Source organism: Oxyura jamaicensis, chromosome 1 (genome assembly GCF_011077185.1).
Source record: "Oxyura jamaicensis isolate SHBP4307 breed ruddy duck chromosome 1, BPBGC_Ojam_1.0, whole genome shotgun sequence".
Lineage (NCBI taxonomy): Eukaryota > Metazoa > Chordata > Aves > Anseriformes > Anatidae > Oxyura > Oxyura jamaicensis.
Window position 1 is genome coordinate 13,781,829 of NC_048893.1, and position 23,917 is coordinate 13,805,745.

At 43.3% G+C, this 23,917-nt stretch overlaps 1 protein-coding gene across 5 annotated transcripts in view; it reads right to left on the bottom strand.

Annotated features, from left to right (window-relative positions):
* Window positions 1-20,819, bottom strand: part of ATXN7L1 (ataxin 7 like 1) — a 115,116-nt gene extending 94,297 nt beyond the window's left edge. For 3 of the 5 annotated variants that reach the window (XM_035331720.1, XM_035331730.1, XM_035331740.1), the window contains exons 1-2: window positions 20,510-20,818; window positions 19,953-20,021 (exon numbers count right to left, since the gene is read on the bottom strand). In XM_035331720.1, coding sequence (XP_035187611.1) covers window positions 19,953-20,021; window positions 20,510-20,624 — 184 coding nt within the window. In that variant the 5' untranslated portion in view covers window positions 20,625-20,818. Of the gene's footprint in view, window positions 1-19,952; window positions 20,022-20,277; window positions 20,399-20,509 lie in introns of those variants that run through there. The other 2 variants (XM_035331750.1, XM_035331759.1) reach the window with 2 other exon arrangements.
* Between the last annotated feature and the right edge of the window lie 3,098 nt (window positions 20,820-23,917).

Genomic DNA, 23,917 nt, shown 5'->3' on the forward strand with positions numbered 1-23,917 from the left:
ATCAAGTCAAAGAAGGCATCCCATGCAACACTAAGACATTTTTTTGCTGCAAAACGGCTTCCTCAAGCAACCAACTCCATAGGGGTGCTCTGGGACAGTTTGGTATTTATTCTCTTGCTACGAGAGCAAACTGATATTCCCTGAAGTGAAGGAAAGCCTCCATCAAGCTACTGAGTACCGTGACATCAAACTGTTGCTCTGACATCTGCTTGGAGCTAGAAAGAAATTGAGGAAAAAAAAAAACAACATGATTTTAACGCATTTGAAGCTTCAATACACAGGTTAGACACCTAGAGTAGAGTGCAGCCCATATATACTCCTGTATAAATAATACAATCCAAAGTAAGGGTTTGCCAGTGGATTTTGCTAAGTACCTGGCTTTGTTTGACTGCAAGTACAGCACAAACACTGCAGCACAAAGCGTAACGATTCTGAAGACAAAACCTCTTCTGTAAGATATCCCACTTTCTAGAAAGATTCAGAAAACAAGTTTTTCCTCTCTCCTTAAACAAAAAAAAAAGAGTTAGAACTTAACTCGCCAGCAGCAGATGGTGTAAAGCTGTGGCTGGCCTCAGCCCCCAGGTCCCCCATCCCACCTTCTGCTACCTTGCCCTCCATGAAAGCATCAGCAGCTACTCAAAGCGAGGCAAAACGGGATGTAGGCTCCATGCAGATACAGCTACCTACAGCGGGTAAAGAACAGGATATAGGTCTATTGGGAATATCATTGAAAACGTGCCATGTGCTGCAATTACCAGCAGCAATTCTTATTTCTTTTACTCATTCCACTCCCATACAATCTCCCAGTGAGGGCACAGCCAAAGCACTCCAGCAACAGAACTGGAGATTTCTTTTACATGTTTGGAGCAAGTCATTTGGCCTCTCTCTGTTTCTGTTTCTCCATCTGTGAAGTGTCGCAGAAAGCTTGAGAGGCTTAATTTATTAACAGGCTGCCAAGTGCTTTAGACAAGTGTGTTACTAAAGCATTAAAATTGTGTTCATTGGTTCTGAAAGGGTAAAGCACTAGTCAAATCAGAATAAAAACAACAATATCCTTCAAGGAAGGCTACACTATTTGAATGCAGAAGTGTCATGTTTGTCTTATTTGCCTTAATAGGAAAAAACACCTCCAGATTTTAAGTGTTTTATTACAGCAGGACATCCTGAACCCTCCTTGCTCCCTATTTACTGTTACACTCTTGGAGGAGGTGATAAGCAGGGAAAAACAAAACAGTAACACCAAATGAAAGTGACACATGCCCAGTGAGACTCACTGCCTCCAGGCCACAGGGGAAAGACCTCTGCACAGGGAGACCCATCAGCAATCCCTAATTGACAGCAGATGTCAACTACAGGTTGGCTGAGCGGGGCAGAAAAGAGCCTGGATACTAACACAGACAAGGGCAAGCTGCTCCCAACACCTGCAAAACACAATAGTCTAGATACTGGTAGTGAGCAATACTCAAGAGCTAGACTTCTTTCAAAGCAGTATCCATGTAAAAGTTTTATATCTATACAAAATCAGGCTTAAGTCATTTGTCATAACCCACCCCCCCTTTTTTTAAAAAAATAAATATTGCTTTAGCTTCAGTATTAGAATCACAGATTCATAGAATCATTAGGGTTGGAACAGCCCTCCAAGATCATCTGGTCCAACCACCCCCTACCACCAAAGTCGCCCCCTAAACCATGTCCCCAGGCACCACGTCCAACCCTTTCTTAAGCACCCCCAGGGGCAGTGATGCCACTAATTCTCAAAGCCACTCCTGGCAGGAGAAACAGCACGCCTAAAGTGCTGACAATGGACAAGGGTCATTTAAAAATACCAGCTATATGGTACAGATACATACAGACCAAACCCTCATACACTAGTCACACTTAGAATATATAATACGTACTTTTCATAGCTAAAGCCACCTACTTAAGCAATAAGTTAAACAAAAGAAGAAATCTAAAGGAGAGACTGGCAACAACAGTACGTTGATTTCCTTGCATTTTTTCAAATTATTAAAACACGATTAGCCCAAAGAGGTTAATATTCTCCAACATGTCACAAATGAAAAGCAGCTTTCATTTTGGCAAAAGACCCCCAGCACACACTGTCAAAGTCATAAAACCAGATGAGAGACTATAAATGATGCCTGAAAAGAATGTCATTTTGTATCACCAGACACTTAAGAAAAATCTCAAAACCCAAAACATGGTTGCAGAGAATTTTCTAAATATATGTATGTAAATGTATATATATTTTTATACACACACACACACGTATTTTTAGGATATCTGTTGCAATCCACCTGTAGGAATTCAGCATGTAGAAACGCTAACACTGCAGTGCCATCCTTCATCTTGTTCTTGCTAACCTTTCTGTGAGCTTCAGATCTTTTCCAGCCTGCAAGTGTTTGTACTACACTGCTGCTGTGGCTTAACGCCGGTAGGTAGCCGAGCACCACACAGCTGCTCTCTTGCTACCCCTCCTCAGCAGGGCAGGGCGAGAAAATGCAATGAGAAAGCTCACGGGCTGCGCAAGGCCAGGCTGGTTCAGCCAGCACACCATTTACAAGATGGCCTGATTCAACCGTCAGGACTGTGCACTAACCCTCTGCATCCTCAGGCTCCCACAGCAGCACAAGGTGTTTCAGTTCCACGCCTTTCAAAGCCCACGCTGCAAAACCCACCATGCCTACAGCATCCTGAAGAACCACTGTTCTTCACACTGAAAGCAACCTTTTTTTTCTTCCTCACAGGTGTGGCTCTCTCTCAGCAGGTGAAGGCCAGTAAGAAGTCAGGGTTTCAGTTCTATCAGATGTACAGAGAGCAAAGTACTCCTCACCGGGAGCTGGCACCTGACCTGCGTGCCATGCCAGGTACGTACTGTTAGCAAGAGTTAACAGCTCCTTTTGGGACAGGAACTCTTCTGGTTCTGCTGTCATTTGTCTCCTGCAGAAGCATATCTTGACATTTTGATAAGGGGAGTGGAAAAGGGGGGAAGGCCTTCTTCATAATCAATAGACCTCAGGTGAAACTCGTGGTTCGAGATGCCCTGACTATTCTAACCCATCACGAGCTACACGAGGCTCTGTAGTTCACCAGCTTGTTTCTCCTACAGCAAGTACAGCTTTTGAAGATGACAGTCCAGGTCAGCTTAGACTTGAAGACTGTTGCATGACAATCCAGAGCGTGACTTTAATTATTTTTTTTAACACTTGCCTTGTTCCTGTAGCAGGCAAAGGAGAAATAAGAACTTTGGGGCTGTTACCTTCCAGCTTGATTAAAAGCGATGAGAAACACCGCCTCACAGGAAGGTGAAGCCTTGTCTTGAGCTTTCTACAATACAATAGTTTCCATACACTTACAGATCTTTATCTGACAGCGACAGTAAGCTAGACCTGCCTAATACACAGCCCATCAAACCACTGCCTTGGCTGGTTACCCTGTGCAGATAAAATAACTATCTGACTGCTTCCTCCAGCTGCCATGAACCTGCCCCTACTGCAGGATATCAGCCTCCTTCTTGAGCTCCTGCTTTCAGATTAGAAATTAAACTTTGTGGTGCTTTATGTCAAAGTATCATCTTTTGTATGTGCCAGAGCCCAAATGCAGTTTATCTTAACACAGGTATGGATTAAACAACGCTGGGAAGGTTAAGCAGACCACGTATCTGCACGAACTTAGAATGGTTGTAAGCATTCTTCAGAGCAGATCCTGGCTTAATCCAATGTTTGTGAAATTGTGGATAGGGGGACCTATATGGTGAGGGGATTACGGTGGTGATATTCCATCCAAACATTCAGGTTAGCTCACTACACGTGTAAATATTCTCTATTTTCAACTAAAAGCAGATAGATCAGCCACCTGCCAAGCTACGACACCTTGTCCCCAGCACCGAAAAGGAGCTGAGGAAGCATCAGCCTCACTGGACCCTCCACCACGGTACTACTACAAGGTAGCTCAGGCCAGGTATGGCCTTGATATTCCCGACCACAAACAGCTGGAGATCGTGCAGAGAACTCATGTGGCCCTAGAACAGAACGCGCACTGAAACACGTTTGGAGCAAATCTCATTTTTCAATTCACAATTTGTTTTAGCCTTTCCAACTGCAGAAACCAAACCAAACAAACAAAACCCCCCAAAGCCTAAATCTACTCTGCACCTGAAATTCTTTATTTTATGTTGGATGCGTAGGCCCAGGAATCTAGCAGTTCATACAAAGAAATCCAATATTGACTATTTTCTTTTTTAGAGCCTCAATTCATGCGGCCTTATTTTAGAAGCTTTTGGAGGTAGCAGTACTGGTAAGGGGAAGAGAATTGATAAACGTGAGTTGTAGCACATTTGCCTTCCCCCTATTTTTGTGTACAATGCTTACAGGAGTTACAGAACCACCAAGGTTGGGGAAACCTCAGTGTGTCTGCATTGAAAGTAGGTTAGGTGCTTCCTTTAAGCCCACATACACAACCTCTCTCATCTAAGTTGAAGAGTACCTTAAATCAGCCCTGCTGTGGATATAGCCAAGAGAAAAGGTGACCCTCTCGCTCAGACTGGCCATCCCCTGATTTTACAGCAAAGAGGGAAACTAAGTGATTTAAATGCTATAGTCCTTCAAAAAAATCTACTATTTCTTTTGCAAAACCAGGACATGGAGTTCTCACACAGTTCATTAGAAATTACAGAGCCTCTTACCATAAAGATTGGCCTGCCATGCCCTCGTAAATCCACAGGCAAGAGGGCAGCACCAGAACCCCAAAAAAAAAAAAAAAAAAAAGGTCACAAAAGTTGTTTTCCTCTGCAAACAAAGCGAAGCCAAAGATCTTTGGGCCCAGCTGTCAGTTATGTGAACTAGGGTGAGAAGTCACAAAAACTACCTGCAATACTTCTAAGAAGGCTAACAATTATTTCGTAAAAGATTAAGTTATTCTTAGAATTAGCAAATGGAGAGATATTTGTGGGTTTGATTACTAGTAAAATAAAAAGGGAGAATGGAAAGCATTAGTTCCTCTTTTGTCTGTTAGAAAGGGACAGTCCCCCTCTCACCCATCCTGCCAGCAAGCTGGCTTTTTGCTTTGACCACCTCACCTTTCAGATTAACCTTTCTTTTAAGAAAAGCAGAATTTAGCATATATGCAGTTTTACAGAGGGGAAGAATTAAGAACAAAAAGCTTGCTTATGATCCGGACTGAATGTCTACGTTTAATCTGGCCATAGAAATTCACCACATTCCTGTAGCTTCACAACCAAGCTTTTTGGTTTGTTAAAGTATCGTTCATGAGAAGCACCAGGGCCTTACACAAGGATTTTGGGCAATAGGGAGCCTACTACATCCCTTCATAAGCTGTTCCTATTTAATTGTATCGTTAGAAAACTGCAACTTACTTCTAGCCTGAACTGATCTAGCTTCAGCTTTCAGCCACGAGAATCCCCTTAATCTTGCTGACAAAGAGCCATCGAACTGACAGATACCTTCGCCCTGCCTAAGTACTTACAGACTTATCAGGTAGCCTCTACCGTCTGTTGATAAACTAAATAGATTGAGCTGCTTAAATCTTCCATTCTAAAGCTGATTATCATGACCTCAAATTAATGTAGATTTTTTCTGAACTCCTAGTTTTTTCCAACACCTTTTTGAGCACACACATCAGAACTGAGATGTAGTATTCCTGTAAAGCTGGAGAGAAAGTAGTAGTATTCACCTCCGTCCTGCTCTATTTCCCTGTCGTGCACTTTCAGCCTTTTTCAAGACTGCTTTGCACAGGTATGGTTAAATTTATCAGCCCTCTGAAGTAAACCTTCCTTCTCTACTTATATTCTAGATGAAAGCTCCTTCTAACACAACAAATTCAGAATGGACCGTGAACAAATGTGTTGGTTTGTTATACAGATTTTTTTTTTACCCCAATTGTACAAGCTCTACATCTAATGGAACATACGAATTCAATGCCTACACTTCACAGAGGAAAAACTGCAGAGAAAAAGATGACGTTGCAATCATGTAATAGTTCCCAAATTTAAAGGTACCTCCTTCTACCGCTATTTCCTTCAATCATCTCACCGCTCACCGTCTATTTAGCCCCATGGCATACTGATGCTTCCTTGTGTATTCGCCTCTTGAGGTACTGGGTGGACACAGCAGAATTTATTTTAAGCAAAATCAAGCGGGCACAAAGGAAGGTCGCTTCAGGCTAGAGGCAGTGAAAGGGCAGAGCTGTAGGCTAGCCGTGGAGGATTTACTAATGTAATAAATCATCCCACACAGTAAAAATTTATTGCCTGCTATAATCTTCAATCTGATTGGTGATCAGCTGGATCCCCAGCTAGTTTTCCCTTCTGTCTTGGATAGAAACATAACCCACCTATGGTCACAAAGTAGCTAGGATAATCAAAATAAATAAATTTTTAAAAAGTAAGATTGTATCCTTTCCTGGTATCCCTGGTCCTCACTGGCACAGCAGGTGCAGGAAAGAAGATGACGCTAGTGACATTGCACGGGGAAGAAGCAAACTAGGTTTTGGAGAAGTAACATCAAGTTCTACTTCCACGTAAGTTTAAAATGAAAGAAAAGCACTAGAATTATACACTAATATTTATGGTGACAATATACAATACACTGGAACTTATGGTGACTTGCTAAAATATAGTGAAGTACCTTTTTTCTTTTTTCCTTTTTCCCCCTCTAACAACTGGCCTCTTCTCTTAAGCTTGGTTCAGGCAACTATTCTTTGGGGGAAAGATTAGCCCCAACACTTTATTTCAAAAGATGGCAGCCACTGATCACTGCTTAATATTAATGAGCAAAATTTGGTGCCGATGGGAGCATCTCTTGAAAATTTGTAAGCACAGAGCTAGTCTGTAAAGCATGCCATGACCTCTCACAGGCAAAGGTGATGTGCTTTGGTCAAAAAATGTTGTGGTTTTGTTTGTTTGTTTTAAATAAATACATTCTGTGTACCTGTATTTGCGCTGTAATCTAGAAATGAGGTATTGTTCCTTTCCTTTTCAAATCATTACGCAATAAAGTATTTCAGGGGGGACTGGATCACACCCTATCAGTACACAGAAGGTTTTCAGCATTCTTTCATGTAATTCCAGCGCAGGTAGGATTAGGCTGTCAACAGCAGCCATATTTGCATTCAAAGCCCCCCGTTTCAGTGACAAATGGATTGATTTGGGCGCATAGCTGTAGAACACCTTGGGCTTTTTCCCAAGGAAAGGTGATACACGAGAATTATCGGTCGTCAGGTTGTTTATTCTCATGATTTCTTCCCATTCATTCACTCCCTCTCATCGCAGCGATAGGTGTGCTGCAGACACCAATCACATTTCATATCCTTCCTCTAGATGTACACACACTATCTTGATTATTACTAAAAGCAGTTTTAACACTTGATTTTGAACGCAGGGAAGTCCTTCTCACAACCTCACAGTATTAAAATGAAGAAGCTTCCAAAAGCACATTCTGTGTGCTGTTCTCATAGCGCTCTACGTTTGCATGTGGTACTTCCAAAACCTGCCATGAAAAGCCCACCTTGGAGGGATTCTCCTGAAACAAATTCAAACTTCTGAGGAATTTGGTCACAACAGATTCACTCTAAGGATGAAAGTCCATAGCAAGAGTCAAAGCTGCTTAGAATTTTGTATCCCATTTAGCCTCTAATCCCATAGCATACAAATAAATGGACATAAAAGAGCTAGTGAAGAAGAAGAGGAGAGTATGGAAGAATGGCAAATGCTAGTGCGTACACATTGCATTTGCTTCTCTTCAGTTTTGTTCTAATATCAAAACTAGAGCAGGTTTCAAGAGAACAGATGAGTCTGAAGCCTAAGAAGGGAATGGTTAAGTGCCTAGAGAACAGAGACCATGTTTAGGAAATGGATTTAAAGAAGAATAAGATTTACCTTTCAGTATGTGTGTCATTTTTGCAGTTCAACAATTACAATTAGTTTCACTTTCCAGCTCCAAGACACTAAGATAATATTAACAAAGCGCAAAGAACTTTTTTTTTTTTACCTTTTTTTTTTAAATGAACTGCTTTCACTAGAAAACTGTTCTGTGCACATCTTTCCTGTATGCTCTACTATCAGCTTTGATGCCCCCTTCCTCCACATCAACTAATTATTCTCTACCTCCTTCAAATTTCTCCTTAAAATAGCTGTCAGCATGCCATTTTTCAACATTAATAGACAGACTTTTGTCTTCACAACATACACTGCTCATAGCTTTGTCTGAAGTACATTTGAAGGTCTCTCAAATACAGACCACCTCTAATTTTTAGAGCTACCACTTTAATGCGTTTTACGCTATTTAAACATGTAAGTTACACACCTCTTCAGAGTTTTCCCAAACATATACTTATTAAAAAGGCATTAAAAAAATCCAAGAAGCCTCACATTCAGCATAAACTGCCAGGAAAGGCAGAAAGCTTCACCATAGTTTTGTTTTGTCAAAAAACTCCAAGAACAGTCAGGGTAATGACAGGTACCTTGAAAGCTGGAAACATAATGACAGCTGCAAAATAAAACTTGCAGCATTCCCTCATTTCAGAGATGCAGCCAAGAAGATTTTTTTTTTTCTGGTGAACAAGAAACCCTGAAATACGTGAAGCTGCATTACGCCTTTCAGAGCCTAAATACCTACAAAGCTGGCTAACGTGCACACAAAGTGTGCTGTAGGTTTTGATATTAGCTGGAGAAAACTTACACTAAGCACAGAATGTACAAAAAATCTATACAAAAATACAGCTATGCGCAGCTCACCGTAATTCCAGGAGCTTAAACACTTTTTCTCCAATTTCTCCTTATGCTTTTGAATTGCCATGCTTAGTATACTTGCTCAGGCTTCTCTAAGTCAGGTTTTCTCTAAGAAAACCAAAAAACAAAATGGAAGCATGAAACACAGAACACAACTGTGGACTTAAGAGACCTTGAAGAGAAAATCTGAAGACTTTTTACAAACATTAATTCACTCTCAATAACTGCAAGAAGATGTTTATGAACTAGTGGGATGCACACTGACAACAGGCAGGGAGACAGGCAGAAAGCTGCTTGGGAAAGAAGGGTAAGGTAACGAATAAAACCTTCCAAGCCAAAAGATCAGCTCAGTCATCCTCTGTGTGTGAGCAGACAACTCTTTCTCCTCGCATTCTTCTCTTCCTGTTTTTTCCTTACACAGATGTTTAGAGGTACTGAAGAAGTGTGAAAACCTAAGATTAACTTCTGAAAACACCATGTAACCTGTATCAGGTTACATTCCCATGTAACACCTCGAAAAATCATTACGTCCTGCTTCCTCAGAATTTAAAAAAAAAAAAGGTGCTGTATCCAAACATGCCTGTCTGTGGTGGGTAGACAGCACCAAGCTCACCCTGCCATGCAAGACAAGCAAAAGTTTGTGTTTAGCAGAGCTCTGAGGCTACACCCTGCATATTATGACTTACTAGCCTGGGCCCGGTCCATGAAAATGTAATCGTATGGCCTTGCCTTAGCTGTCAGAGCAGGAAGCACAAGTCAGTATCAGTAAGTGTGGGCTCATGTAGACATGTACTGACTCCCGATGCACAGAACTACTGAGCTAGCAAAGTAAAGCACTTTCATCTCCATCACAGGATGCATTAGATATAACCGGTGAACAAAGCACGGAAGCCTTCTACTGCCAAAGCCATGGTCTACACAATCATCGCTCTCCTTGGAGAAAGGTGAGAGCCTCTTGATTGCTCTTCTTCTTCAAGGCTTTGAACTTTCTCAAAGGCACGTTATGGATTCAGACGTGGGGCAGTCGGGGAGGGCAAATTGCCAGCAGTCCTCTCTCCAGTCATCTCCAAAATAATCTTTCATCTGGGAACCTGACCCAAAGGCTGACCCAGCATATTCTGAGTGGCATCAATTTACTCTCTCAGCACCGCTTGTTATTGCCAGCCCATTATTCCTGATACCCAGCACTCCACCCTCTTTCACACTTACTACATATTTTTGCCCTTTTTGTTTCTACCTTTGATTTTTTTTTTTTGCTTCTCCTCGTTATGACTAGGTCTGACTTCACTGATCCTGAACCCATGCTCATTTTAATGATATTCTCATTTTAAATACCATTTCCGCTGCTTTATCCTTGCCTGTCCTAGAATTTGCAGTCGAAAAGGAAACCAGTCTGGAAATGAGGTTACTGCACCTTTTCCCCCCTCTCTCTTTTTCCCTGCTGCTTTTAAGCCATGCCATTCCTCCAGCCGAGCTCATCCCACACCTGCAACTTCAGCCTTTTTTCCTCCTACTTTTGACTCACTCCTCGAGCCTTTTCTTGTGTCCATTTCTTTCTCCACAGTAGAACACAAATATTCGTTCCATGAAAAAAACAGAAAAAAAAAAAAGAACAACACAGAACATCTGTCCAAATCCTCTCTTATCACCCCATTCCTCGCATCTCCTTTCCTGTTTTTATGCTCAACTTCTTTCTCCTCTTGCTCCGACAGAGCAGCTGGACAGCCAACCAGTATTTCCCGTTTGGAAGCCTACCTCTGATCCCTTGTTTCTCTTAACTGCACTGCTTCTCTTTCTATCCTTCTTTTACCTTTAAACTCATTATGAGCTGTTTAATGACAAATTACACTTGCAATTTGTCTCTAGCTCCAGCCTGAACTCCCTTCAGCTGTCCCTTGCAATCCAAAGCAACTGCTTTCATTAAAATGTCTAAAAACCTTTTAGTATTGCAATGTCACCAAATCTATCCTCCATAACTCTCATGTGTCTTTCATAAAAAAACTAATTTCTCCTTTTGAAGCATTCTCCTTTTCTGGTTTCCGTGATTGTCCTCTCCTGCTTCCCTTCCTCCCTGTATAAACTCTCTCACAGGTCACTGAAAGCCTCCTTACTGCAACTTCACCTTCTGTTCTGGCTCCTTTGAGCTACAACTTGTGCCCATTCCTTCTGTCTGGGAATCCCCTGAATCACACACTCAGCTCCTTAGGACACAGGTCTCAAACAGAGTAGATTTATGTCTAAACAAAAATCTCAGCCTATCTTTCTGACACCTCTTGTCACCGAGTAGCTGTCAGCTTCAGCTCCATACAGCTACAGCAGAACTTAAGATTTCACCTCTCCCATCCTCTTGTCTCCACTTTCTTGATCGCTGTGGACAGCAGCAGCATCTCACCCATCATCCCGATATGAAATACTTCGTCATCTTTGACAATGGCTTTTCTCTCGATCCATTTACTCAGGCTATGTCTGTATCTAAATGATTTTTCCTGTCTCGTATCCTTAGGACAGTCTTCGCTCAAGATCTCCAGAGCTAAAGGTCTGTCCTTTGTCTCACAGTAGTTACTAAGATTTTTTTTCGCAACAAACACTATCCTGCTTGTTCACCCTGTTTCAAAAGTTATTTTTTCTGTTTTGCCAAAATGACCTACCATTACTCTCTCTACAGCCTTCTGTGCACAAGCCTCTATTACAACTTCAAACACTAGAAACAGCTCGGCTTTGCTTTTCAGGTTCCTCTGTCTTAGCTGTGCTATATTGTCTACATCCTACTTGCTTTCACTTCACTTGCTCACCTTTCTAGATGGTCAGTGTTCATTTACTAAGCTTCTAACAAGTCCGTATGTGCATTCAGGCCAGCTTCCACCCTTGAGTAAGGACACCTTCCAAGCACTTGCAGCACTACCTCACTGCTCTCTGAACATCACCTGAAAGCTTTTCTTGCACCATTCTCAGAAAACCATGGTACTAGCAGACAAAGTCTGTCTATCATGCTGAGCAACCGTGGTGTTTTTTTTTTGTTTGTCAATATTAAAACTCCTGCTGTGTCATGTATTTAAGAAAATAGTTCTCTGTGGCACAATGATTTCACAACACACAGACACATGCACACGCCCCTCTCCCCTGTGCCCGTACCCTGCACAGCAGTGACTAGTCCTTGGTGGGGCTCCTACACATTCGGATCCTGCAAACAACAACGCTCCCTTCCTAATGAGGGCAGTAACAGATGAATTACTTACATTCATCCAGCTCATTGTCCTCCAGCTGACTCCATTATCAGCCCCAAACAAACAAGTTTTGGCTCTGTCAATGCTTGCTGTGGTGGCGTGGCTCCAACAAAGTTTTCTGATCTAAATCACCAGCAGCATCCTATCTCTAAGGGGCCTAACTAAGAGCAGCTTCAAGAATTACTGGAGAGGTTAACTGTCACCTGATAACCTGCCTGACCTGCGCAAGCGGCCAGCCCAGAGGTGGCCTCTCCTAAAGGAGAGAATACCCATCAGAGAATACCCATCATTCAAGGATGAACGCACGTGATGACTTACACTTCTGTAAATTCCCACTTCCTCCGTTCTGACCATTTCAACCCACAAGAATGACAAGCTAAAGCCACCTTCTTCTACCACAGGGGCGTTTCAGTCCATCCTGTTTTGCCTTGGTAGACAAGATTCAAGAAACTTGTCAACAAATATTACTTCCATGATGTTAGCGCTGTCCAAACCAAATAAAACTTTAAAATCCCAGAGTCTCTGCCCCTCCTGTGTCTAGCCCCACAGTAGAAGGAAGAGGAAGAATGACTGGACAGAAGACATCAAAGGCTGTGTATTAGGAAAAAAAAAATACATATAAACAAAAGAAAGAAAAGAGCACAGCAAAGATCCCCTCACAGACTCAAACCCCACAAACACTTGTCCTTTGCCAGTCATTCTTACATCTCGATGTTTCTTCACCAGACATTCTTCTCTCTCTTGTGCTGAACACCTGCTCCAAGAGAACGGAAAGGGAAGCAAGCCTAAACCCCTTGTGTGCTGTACGCGGCTCTGTCACAATACAACTGCTTCCGTTTTACAGACGATTCAGGAGGAGCCTGGGGACTACGTGAAACTGCACTAGAAATAAATTGGTACCAGCAGCTGTACAGGACCTAGACCTTCTGCCTTGGAGTTCTTTGCTACTTCTGGCTTACACTCCTTGGGATCTGGGAAAACCACGTCTTTTCTTCCCCAGACACCACGCTATTTGTATATACACGATCACCAACACCAAAAATCAGTGCGACCAAACAATTCTGAAGTCTTTTTGCTGTCAGGAATGCAGGGAGAAAGATATGCTGGGCTGTATTATTAATATAACATAGTGAATGAAACACGAAAGGAAATTGCTGAACAATAATCGTGGCATTTCAGAAGTAAGGAAGACATCTCTATTTCTCTTTAGTATAAGACCACAAGCAATCAGAAAGCTCACTTCAACAACATCAGTGGCTTTCATTATAACTTTTAATAAGCCACACAACAAGTTACAACACAACCAATCCCTTAAAATCATCAACAATCAATCTCAGAGAGTAGACAGAGAAAAAAAAAGAAATGAGAGAAGTGACGCATGCACTAGTTGGTTTTCCTCTGCCCCATATCTGTCTTAAGTAACTGCAGGATTCCATCTTCAATCTGAGTCAGCTTAGACAGATGCACAGCACTATGATGGAAATTGGATCACTTTCCCAAACAGGGTCTCTCTGTCACCCAGAAAGAGAACCATCAAAGGCTTCTCGCTACAGACTTGCTGAGAGATCTGTCAAACACCCTTACTGTTTCACTACAGCATTAGCCACAGGTCTTTTGGCACATGAATTACTAGCTTCACCTGGCACCCTGCACCATAAACTCCTGAATCAGCTTCTTCAAGGGCAAGCCAAAGAGATTCTCCACCAAGCTGAACTTGGAAGACAAGAGACATTCAGTAACTTGACATTCATCCATATCCAATAGAAACTGACAATCTTTTTTGTTAGTTATTCTAAAATTACTCTTAATAACAAGTTGTCATGGCACTCATATAACCTTATGGTGGAGTTAACTCTAAGAAATACTCATATCTATACACTACTTTTACTGCAAATGATCTTTCCTAGTGACGCACATAGTGTTAGACGTCTGAACTTTCACTGGGACCACCAGAAATTTAAGCTTTCTGCCAACAGACTGAATGGATCACTCTAGTGATCCATAACTTAAACAAAACACTTTTAACCATGTTTCCTATAGGATTTTCCACTGTTCCCATCTCATATACCTCAGGCCTGGCTAAATGGCCAACATCTTTTGCTGCAAAGGCAAAACGGAACCTGATAATGCCCTAGTTTTTAGTTACCTAGGAACAGAAGGCCCATTTCTTGGAAATCACTCCATTTCTCAATGACAACTTGTGTAGTCCTTCTTTAAGCATGGAAACCTGTATTTCATCTATAAACTCTAATCCACATGCAGAGGCAGATCTACAAGGAAGCACACGTGTTTCTGTATCAATCAAAATTAGATACACATTATTTCACTTTCAGCCTTGACAACAGGGCTTGGGGTACACTGTTGTAGACATGTCATTTCCCTCTCTCTCTCTCAAGTCCCAAGAGAAGTTACAAGTAGAAGGAACGTCAGAGCCAGATCTCCAGTGGCAGTGGTGGCAGTGGACAGAAAGCCACACATGCTTTCCTCACTGGCATTCAAAAGACATGCCTCAAACTAAAGGAGGACTAAGCTCTTCAAAATAACTCTTACACAAATACTGGGAGAAATATCACCTGAACATATGATATGCGTCTGAACACAAGATATGTGCCACCTAAGAAAACAGAGCTTTTGAAGAAGTCATTTACAGAACATAAGTTTTAGATCCATATTCAAAAACCTCAAAATCCTGATTCAAACCATAGAATGTCTGTGACCAGAGAGCATTCCCATTACCCTGCTTTTGTTACCCAGAGCGTGGGTTGATGAACAGACATAGACTCTAGCCTCACAGTTGCACAGTTGTTTTCTGAAAGCTGACCTACAATTCTTGCTAAATTTCTGGGCACAATCACACACAAGATTTCATTCTTCCTCCACCACCAGTCCTTAAGATGCGTTATCTGAGGCCACAACCAGGAGAGACTCCACTTCCCTTGCAGAAGCTATCCACGGAAAAATAAATGGCGTCAGGTATCGCATCTGATAGGGAATTTAAACACCTGAGCGCAAATGTGTCAAACCCACTGTCATTTCTCATCCTGAAGAAAACCCCCATTGGGACCTCTGCTCTTTACTCTTATCCTCAGCATAAAATAAGAACGGTGAGGAAAAGTTTCTCTCCAGGACAGAGACATTTTTGTATCCTGCAAATTCTCAGGCTGTTCACTCACCAAGCTCTACCTGAATATTACATCTGCTTAAGAACCAGCATCTCTGGAAGACCTTATTAGCCTACAGGGAAGAGAAATAAAGTATTACAGTATTCATCCCTCTCTTTTGCCCACTTCAAAACATAAAACAAACAAAAAGAACCCAAATCATCAACTAAGGTAAGGTGACCTAAATCTGCTGACCTCTTCACTTCTTCCTTTTGGGGCACACCATTACCATTTTCCCCTCTCAGCCCTTCCCAATGTTCCCCACCACCACAAAAAGGTGAAAGATGAAGGCAATTAAAAAAAATAATGGTTTACTCTTAAGTTTTTCTTTGGTATGTTTTTAAAGGAGACAGACATCACCATCCACAAACCACTGGCAAACAAAAAATTAAAGAAATCAAATAAACTCCCTATGCTTACATTAACCAGCTGCTTGCTTTCTCTTCTTTCACAATCTTCTCATAAATAATTTTAGTTCTCTTCCTTGTTTTTCATACAGTACAATGCTGTATGCTACATCTTTCTTTTCCTCCCCTATAGAAGTGTTCCCTATCATCTCCCATCCTCCTTAACTTCTTATTTCTCCATGAGGAATGATAAAATCATCAAGATACTTTTCTGAAGAAAAAAAAATACTGAAAGCAGAGCTAATCAGCATCCTTTTAATTTTGTTCTGATGTTACCAGGGCATTTAACAGAAAACTTTCCATCAGATATTCACGTGGGAAGTCAAAACAGGAAAAATACTGGAAACAATCATCCAATATATAAAAAACCCTCTAGTTTGCACGTACAATCTTCAAGTAAAACGGTCACATTTAGGGCTGCACAACTATCATACAGAAAATCTCAAATTTTAACGCAACATCAGAAAAACAGAATATTTTATGTAACATTCTTAATGCTAAAAAATAACGAAAGTCTGGTTACTGACAAGATTATCTAAGACAAAACACACACATCATCAGACTGAAACCTCAATAATGCAAACCCACTGAACTGAGAAACTGAAGTTGACTATGACACCAAGTACCCAGATTTAGATCTAAATCCCACAGGTCATATTTAACCCTGCTGTAGTTAGTAAAGATACGCAGGATATCTTTTGCTCCTTAACAGCCCGTGTCTGCCTAGAAATACTCCCAGCACTTAATCCCTGCGCATTTGCTAAACTGATTTGATACACAAATAAACAAGAGTTCCGTAGGTAAGAAAAAACTCACATTCTTCTATTTTCTTAAATGCTGTATGAAGTCAAACATATGCCTCCAAAATTCATCTAAAACAGTTATAGGTTATTACTGGTAATAAAATGCCACAGTATCTATTCCAAGCATGCAGTTATGGTGACTTTTCACAGGACACAAATTGTCAAATAAATATAGACTCGTTTTGTTATGCACGCTATCGATAAGAAAATCTTCAATTCTTCAAATATGCCATTCAACTTTTTAAATTTCAATATAAATTCCAAATGCTTCTCCTATTCTGATAACCCCTCTTCTAGCTAAGCTGGTTGGTTGGTAGTGATTTCTCAGATAAGTTACACAATACTGTTTCAGCTTCCTGATTAGATAAGCAGATAAAGTGTTTTTTTTTTTTTTTTTTTTTTCTTCCTGGCACACACATTTATGCATAAAATTTTTCATTTTCTGTGAACACTTGCGACTTTGTAATCCCCTCTCCACAAATCTACGTGCCAGTAAAAGTCAACCATGGACAAACTGCATCACTAAAGGAAAACGCAAAGTAAGTATTAGCATGCAAAAAGCAATTCTGTCTACAAAACTGAACAAACGTTCAGGAAATTTCTCTCCCTCTGTGCTGCCTATATACACACACTGTAGAATAAAAGAAAGCAGCAAGCAATCTTTCTATGGCATTACTTCTTCCCTACAGATGGGGCATAGGGTGCACGCGGCCTCAGGCATCTCTTGTGTTACAGAAAGGAACAGCACGGCCGGACCGTGACCCCTTGGCCCAGGGATATGCTAAGAGGTACCCACCACATTGGCAGGAGGGTTTGGGATCCCATTTCCCTGCTGCCCCTGGAGAACACCATCTCCTGAGTCCCACCTGGGCTGCCAGGAGGAGGAAGAGCAGCCTGTCACTTTAATACACATAGGATATGACCAGAAAGGAGGCAGCGACATAGGGATGAAGCTGGATGGAAGCACTTTTTGACACCTGGTTGTACCAAACCCAAACAAGGCACCTTGTCATGGTACGGAACAGATCACCGCCTTCCCACCCCTTCCCCACACCATCCTCCCTATGAACGGCTTCACTCATCCAAACGCGCCCCTTGCCTAACTGTTTTTAAGTGAAAGGCCGGGCAAATCTGGTCATATTGATCAAAGTTGACAAAACCCAGACAAATACTACAAGAAGCAAGTGTAGCAAGATCAGATTTTCCACTGTCTTTATTGAACAGGGCTGTAATTTTTAATACTTACAGTCCTGCCCATCTGTCACCCCAGTTACCTTATACACATAAAGCCTGATTTTTGTAAGACACCGCTCGCTTACAATCCCCCGGCACCACAAATGGCATAAGAATCTCTACACAATTACCTAAGAGTGTGAAGCAAAAATAAGTTGGGTTTGGTATTAAGACCTACCACAACTCCAATCCTTGTCTATTAACAAAGCAAATAAAAAGAGTCAACATCTCACGCAACAGATGTGCGCAAGATCCGAATAAGAGCACAAGCGTCTCTGCAAGTATGTCAGCAATGTTTTCTGTAAACCAATCTAACCCTTCAGATTTTTCCCCACCTTTACTCTTAAGGATAGCAAGGCTCGAGGAAGATTTACAGTGGGCGTTCAGACACACGGGTGGGTGTGGTGAAAGCACCTGTATTAACAGACTGCTTAAGTGAATACAGTAGAAATATTTTGACACACGCTAATTTATTCAAACTTTGTGGAAGTTCTTCCTAAGTGATCCCAAGCAAGTTACCACTTGGAAACAAAACAATTCCTAAAGCTTTTTGTTTTCTAAATACGACAGTCATTTTTGTTAGTTTCTTGTTTTTCCTTTAAACTGTACTGCAACGCAAGCACCATAAAAGCTAATAAGCAGTTCACACCTGTCACAATCAAAGCAGTAACGACGTTACACTTTGTTTGGAAATACTTTTTCTGGAGAGCACGCTTAAATAGATCTCCCTTGATGGAGTCTCAAAACTCCCCAAAAGCAAACAAGGAGAGACTACAGCTCACAGCCTAGACTGATTCGTTCTAGGAAACGATTTGCATATTAGGTATGACTAAGGAGTAGTGATGCTCTTCAATCTTTATGTCTCAAATAACTCCACAATGAGAATTTGTGCTGAAGGACTTCTAGGCACAAAATATTTAACCTCAACAAATTACGCTCCTTATGAAGGCCAAGCTCTAGTAGCAAGATTTTTGTTCAATTGCTTTAGAATCAAGTGTATGCTCATCGCTACAGACGGACTCACAGACTGTTTGAGCCCTGAACGTATACCTATAAATAAACTACGTTAGAATCCCAGTTCTGTCTCTAACTTATTTTTCAGCTGCAAAATAGAGTTCAGGCATGTAAGAGTCAAGATGGGAACACAACCGAGCTTGGCATCTCTACGGAGGTCTTTCAAAGTGGAGGTTTTATGCTGCTTTTAATATATTTTTATTTAATGTGCGCTCCACTCCAATTTTGTAGTTTATCACACAGATCTACGTTACTGATTCATTCATTCTTTTTTCAAGGGCTCGTTTATAAGACCTAATATTCATTTGAGCTGCCAAGATGCTCAAAATTAAACGCCTGTAATGACAACAATAATATGATGAGAAGCTTAACATCATTTCAGAATATGTATTATGACATTACAGGTAATAGTGGGATTTCTCTCAGCACCCATAAGTCACAGAGAAGTTTCACTATGATGGGATCACTTGTTACGAACCGATTTCACAAGTGTTACTCGCGATGGGAAGGTTAGAAGTGCATAACACTGTTCTTAACAGAACAGAAACAAATAGAAAGCTACATGAAAATATGTCCCAAACCAATTCACTAGCTGCATTAGGTGTTACTCCAGTACTGTGTTAAGGACGCACATCACAAACAGAATGTGTCAAATGGGTTTGCCTACGCTCACCAGTGAAGTTTCTCCCTCAGCAACTGACAGAACTATGTCAAGTATGGCATATTAGCAAATACTATTAGCCTGGAATTTGCCTGTTCGTATTTACGGTACCAGAAAACCTTATGACCCAAATGACCTTTTATATTTGTTTTTGCATAATACACATGACTTAGCCTGGCATAAGGTAGTATTACATGTTGGCCGCTTCAGTTGACTGTAAATCACACTCGGCTGTGAGAATGAAAGAATAAAACATGATTTAACGTAAAGTGAATGAACTTAAAGATCACAAGAGACTATTTCAGTGAATAAAAACATTTTTTTTGCGTGAGCCAGCGATGATAATATAAGGCCTAAAGTTGATTCCCGGGTTTATATGCTCATCTTCAGAGAGAAGCGAGTGAATTGTTGCACCAAGAAGGGCCAGAGTCCTCAAAAAAAATCCAATATGGCCACTGACGTGTGGTTGTCTTTTGACTTAAAATCACCTTATCTCTTAGCATGCCTGCCAACTGCATGCATACACCTGTTATGCTCACACTTGGGGAGAAGCTGACACGGTGACAGTCACCTGCGTGCATCCAGCCCCGAAACGTCCAGGGCAGAGCGCTCTGCGTGCCACCAGCCTGCCCTGCCAAGGCCAAACCACAGCCACCGAGACCCAACAGACAGGTAGAGAGGTGTGCCAGCACTATCCACTTACCTTCTTTATTAAGCCTCATAACCTCCCTGCTCTTTCCACCCTCCTTTCCAGCCTCTTCTAGCTCTACACCTGCAGAAGAGAAGCAGAGTCAGGCAGGCCCGAGGTGTGCAGTTATTGTTCGGCGGGGGGGAGGCGGCAGCGAAAGGGGGGGGGGGGGGGGGGGGGGGTGGTGGGGGGGGAATCCCCCCCCCCCCCCCCGGGGGCCCCCCCGCCCCCCCCCCCCCCCCCCAGGGCATCCTCCTCCCCCTTTATCTCCCCCCCTAAAATTCCCGGGGGGGGGGGGTTAGGCAGCGGGGCACGGAGCACGCCAGCGCCTCCCGCACACATGGCACCGGGGGCTCGGCGCGTCAGCTGAGCGCCCGGGGGGGCGGCACCTCCCGCAGCACGGCCCGGCCCGGCCCGGCAGGCGAGGAGGAGGAGGAGGAAGGAGGAGGAAGGAAAGGGGGGGGGGGTGTCGGCCCTGCCGGCCCCCTCCCCCGGCCCCCCCCGGCCCCTGCCCCGCCGCCGGGGGAGGGGAGCGGCGTGCGCGGAGCCGCGGGGCCGGTCCCTGCCCTTACTGTGCGGGGGGGCGGCGCCGTGAGCGTGCGGGGGGGCGGCCTCCCGCACCCAGGCGGCCCAGGGCTGGCCCAGGAACGCCTCGGGACTGGGCACGGGCCGCTCCAGGGCCGCCATGGCGCCGCGCCTGCTCCTGCCCTCCTTGTTGCTTTTCCCGTTTCCTTCGGCGGCGGCGGCGGCGGCGAGCGAACGAGCGAGACACGGGATTCGAGAACGCCGCACGTCATCCTCGGGACGTTCCGCCGCCCACACGGGGGTAGTGTCAGCCCCTGCTCCCTATCAGATCGGGCTCCCCGCCGCACAGCGCGCATGCCCGCGGCCCCCCCGCGCCTGCGCTCCGCTCCCCGCAGCCGCCGCCACAGCCGCCGCCGCCGGGGCCCTGCCGCCGGCCCCCGCTTCGCCCCGCAGTAAGTCCCCGGGACGCGATTTCGGGAGCCCGGCACCCCCCCTCCACACACACACGCGCACCCCGGGGTGTCCCGGTCGGCGTCCTCCAGCTGCGCCGCCGCGGATCGCCGCCCGCCACAGCCATTTTGTTGTCCGAGCGGCGTGTGGAGGAAGAGGGGGTCCGCGGCGAGCCCCGAAATAACGGCGGGGGGCTTCACCTCACGGCGAGCCGCCTGCTGGCGGACGGGGTCTGCACTCAGTGCTAGGTCTGTGGCGCTTTGGTGTCACTGCTTCGTTGAGGTAAGGGTAGCAAACCCCGTGGAAACTCTTTAACTGAGTGTATCTCATGTAAGGAGTTACAGCATAAACCTTTTGCCCACGAAGCCACACACACACGCTGGTGAAGCACCTGGTTGCGTGCAGACAGCCTCACGACTCCATACACGGTGTACTTTATTCAGCTGCTCGGTGCTGAAGAGCGAAGCCTCCAGCTCAGCAGCCGCCTCTCGGTGATGGTGTGGCCTTCCAGGGGTCCCTTCCCCGTCCTGCCTCTCCCCCCAGCCCCTCCTTCAAGACCCTTTGTCACCACTCACTTCTTGCTGCCCCAGTCCTTTGTGGGACAGTGCATGCCATTAATCTAGGCTAAAAAATAAAATAACACCTAGGGCAGGGCTAAGGGTTGGAGCAGTGCCCAGAGGGGCACTACAAGAGTTGCTCAAGTCAGCAAAGCGACCTGGAGATGGGCACACGGCACTGCAGCCTAAAATGGATTTAAGTGAATTTCTTACAATTTCATGGAGATCGGGCTCTTTACAGCACTAAAGTGGATAAATAATTGGGGCAAAGGACAAACACTATTTGCCTCATATACACTGTCAACAGATGCTGTATTAAATACAGACAGCATTCACACTCCACCCCTTCCAAAAAGTAGCTGGAGTATACAAGCTCCATCTTTAATATCTGGAGGCAAGCCTAAAATCTTTCATACCATATGGCCTGGCCAGAGTGCCTCCAGTCATGTAACACTAGCTACAAGAAACTACAGGAACACAATTAAAACAATCAAAGCATCAGAAAGCTCGCCAAAGTACGCCTCAAAAGAAAATCAGTCAGTCGCGGCAGGCTTGTTAGCAACCAACGTGAAGCAGCCACAGGATGTGTAACCTTAGATATACCACACGTGCAACTTCCAGAAGCAGGAAGAGCAGTCTTGCTATGATACAAAGCCCTGGCGAGACTTACCTTGAATATTAAGTACAATTCTAGTCAACACTTTAAGTTAGTCTTCCTATAAAACAGTGTGGAAAAGGATATCAGAGAGATCAGAGGAATTAAAAGTCTACAGTATGAGAAGAGCTTGACTTAGTCTAGAAAAAAATAGCTGGAAATGGATATGATCGATGCTTTTAATTATGAGAAGACAATCATCAATGGGGAAGAAAAAAATAAAGAACAAATAGACATAAATTGCTTAGGCTAAGGTTGAAAATTAGAAGGTTTCCGGTAATGAATGAGCTATATAATAGCTGCATGCAAAAACGGGAGACTGGACTTGACAACTCAGGATAAAAATAATCCCGTGTTTCAATTTTTATTAAACCATCATTACAATACTAGAATATTTCCTGTTTTTTTTTCTTAATACTTTCAAAGCCCCCACTATTTCTGTTCCTGGCAACAAAAACAGGCACCTATTTCAAAATTAAATACCTCACGCTCCTGATTTCAATAGCATATTACAACAAACAAAAAACCTTAAACCATGCTCACTGCAAATAAAACTTTAGTCAGGAATAGCGCGATGGAATTCCTTAGGCGGAATACTAAATGTCATGAAGTTAATGGTCAACCATGTTTGGCATTTGTGCTCAAACTGACTGCAAGATAGTTGAGCGAAAATTCTTGACGACAGCCTAATAGTCTGGTAATTAAAGAAGTTGCACTGCACAGCCTTATGCCATAATGCTTCTGTGATTACCGAAGCTAACGTATCTGGAGAGAAGATTCAGAAGGAAGACGCGAGCACCCAGGAAATCCCCATCAGTGAAAACCAACATAAGATTTTAGGGAAGTACATATGGCCAAACATCTAACTAATATTAAACACTGCCACAGGATACACAAGCAATAAAGCAATTCCTAACCACACAACTGAGAAAAAGGGGAGGGGGGAGGGGGAAACTATTTAATACAAGCTGCCACAAAACAAGCAAAAAAGTGAAGAAACTTTCCAACTTTAACACATGGCACTAATCTACATGCTGCTTACCATGACACACTGCAGATCTACAGTCTAGGCTCTAACAGAAACAGACCATATGAAAGAAAATTAGCATAAAATCAAAGATGCAAGATGTACCAATTCCTTCCTAAAAAGAAACAATCCAGTGACTTACAGTTTGAGAGAAACGTTTCCAAAGCCCTCCCAAAGGAATTCTTCCTCCTCCCTACCATATGTATTCAAGAGCAACATTATCATTAAACAAATGGTTCCACAATCATCAGAACGGATATGCTCAACTTTCCAGTGATCACCATCTTTTCTTTGATATGTGCAAGCTCTGCTTTGTTTATGTCCTCACTACCTGTGTGATCTGCACCAAGGAATAAACCCCATCCCATTGGCTTGTAGGGTGCAAGCCCTGAAGCCACAGAAAAGCAGCCTCCTTTCTGCACCAGGGTTCCTCCTGAATGCTGTTTCACTCCAGATTGGAGCCAGACCAGTGTGTGTAGCATGGACGGCTGTATGTTTTGCTCCAGAGCCCTACAGTGAGACAGGACGATGGGCGACCTGGTAGTTCAGAAGCTTCTGCTGTGCTGAATGTGACTGGCTGCAGCTTTACAGCAAAAGGGGCATTCAGATGGGTTCTTCTTCTTCCCGGCATCTGCTTTCACAGCATTTGTAGAAGAACAATGTTATTTAAGACTCTTCTTTCAAATTTGCTGGTATCAGTCGAAGGGATCCAAAAGTTATAGATGGAGAGGAAAAAAGGGAGGGAAAGGCACAAACATTATAATCA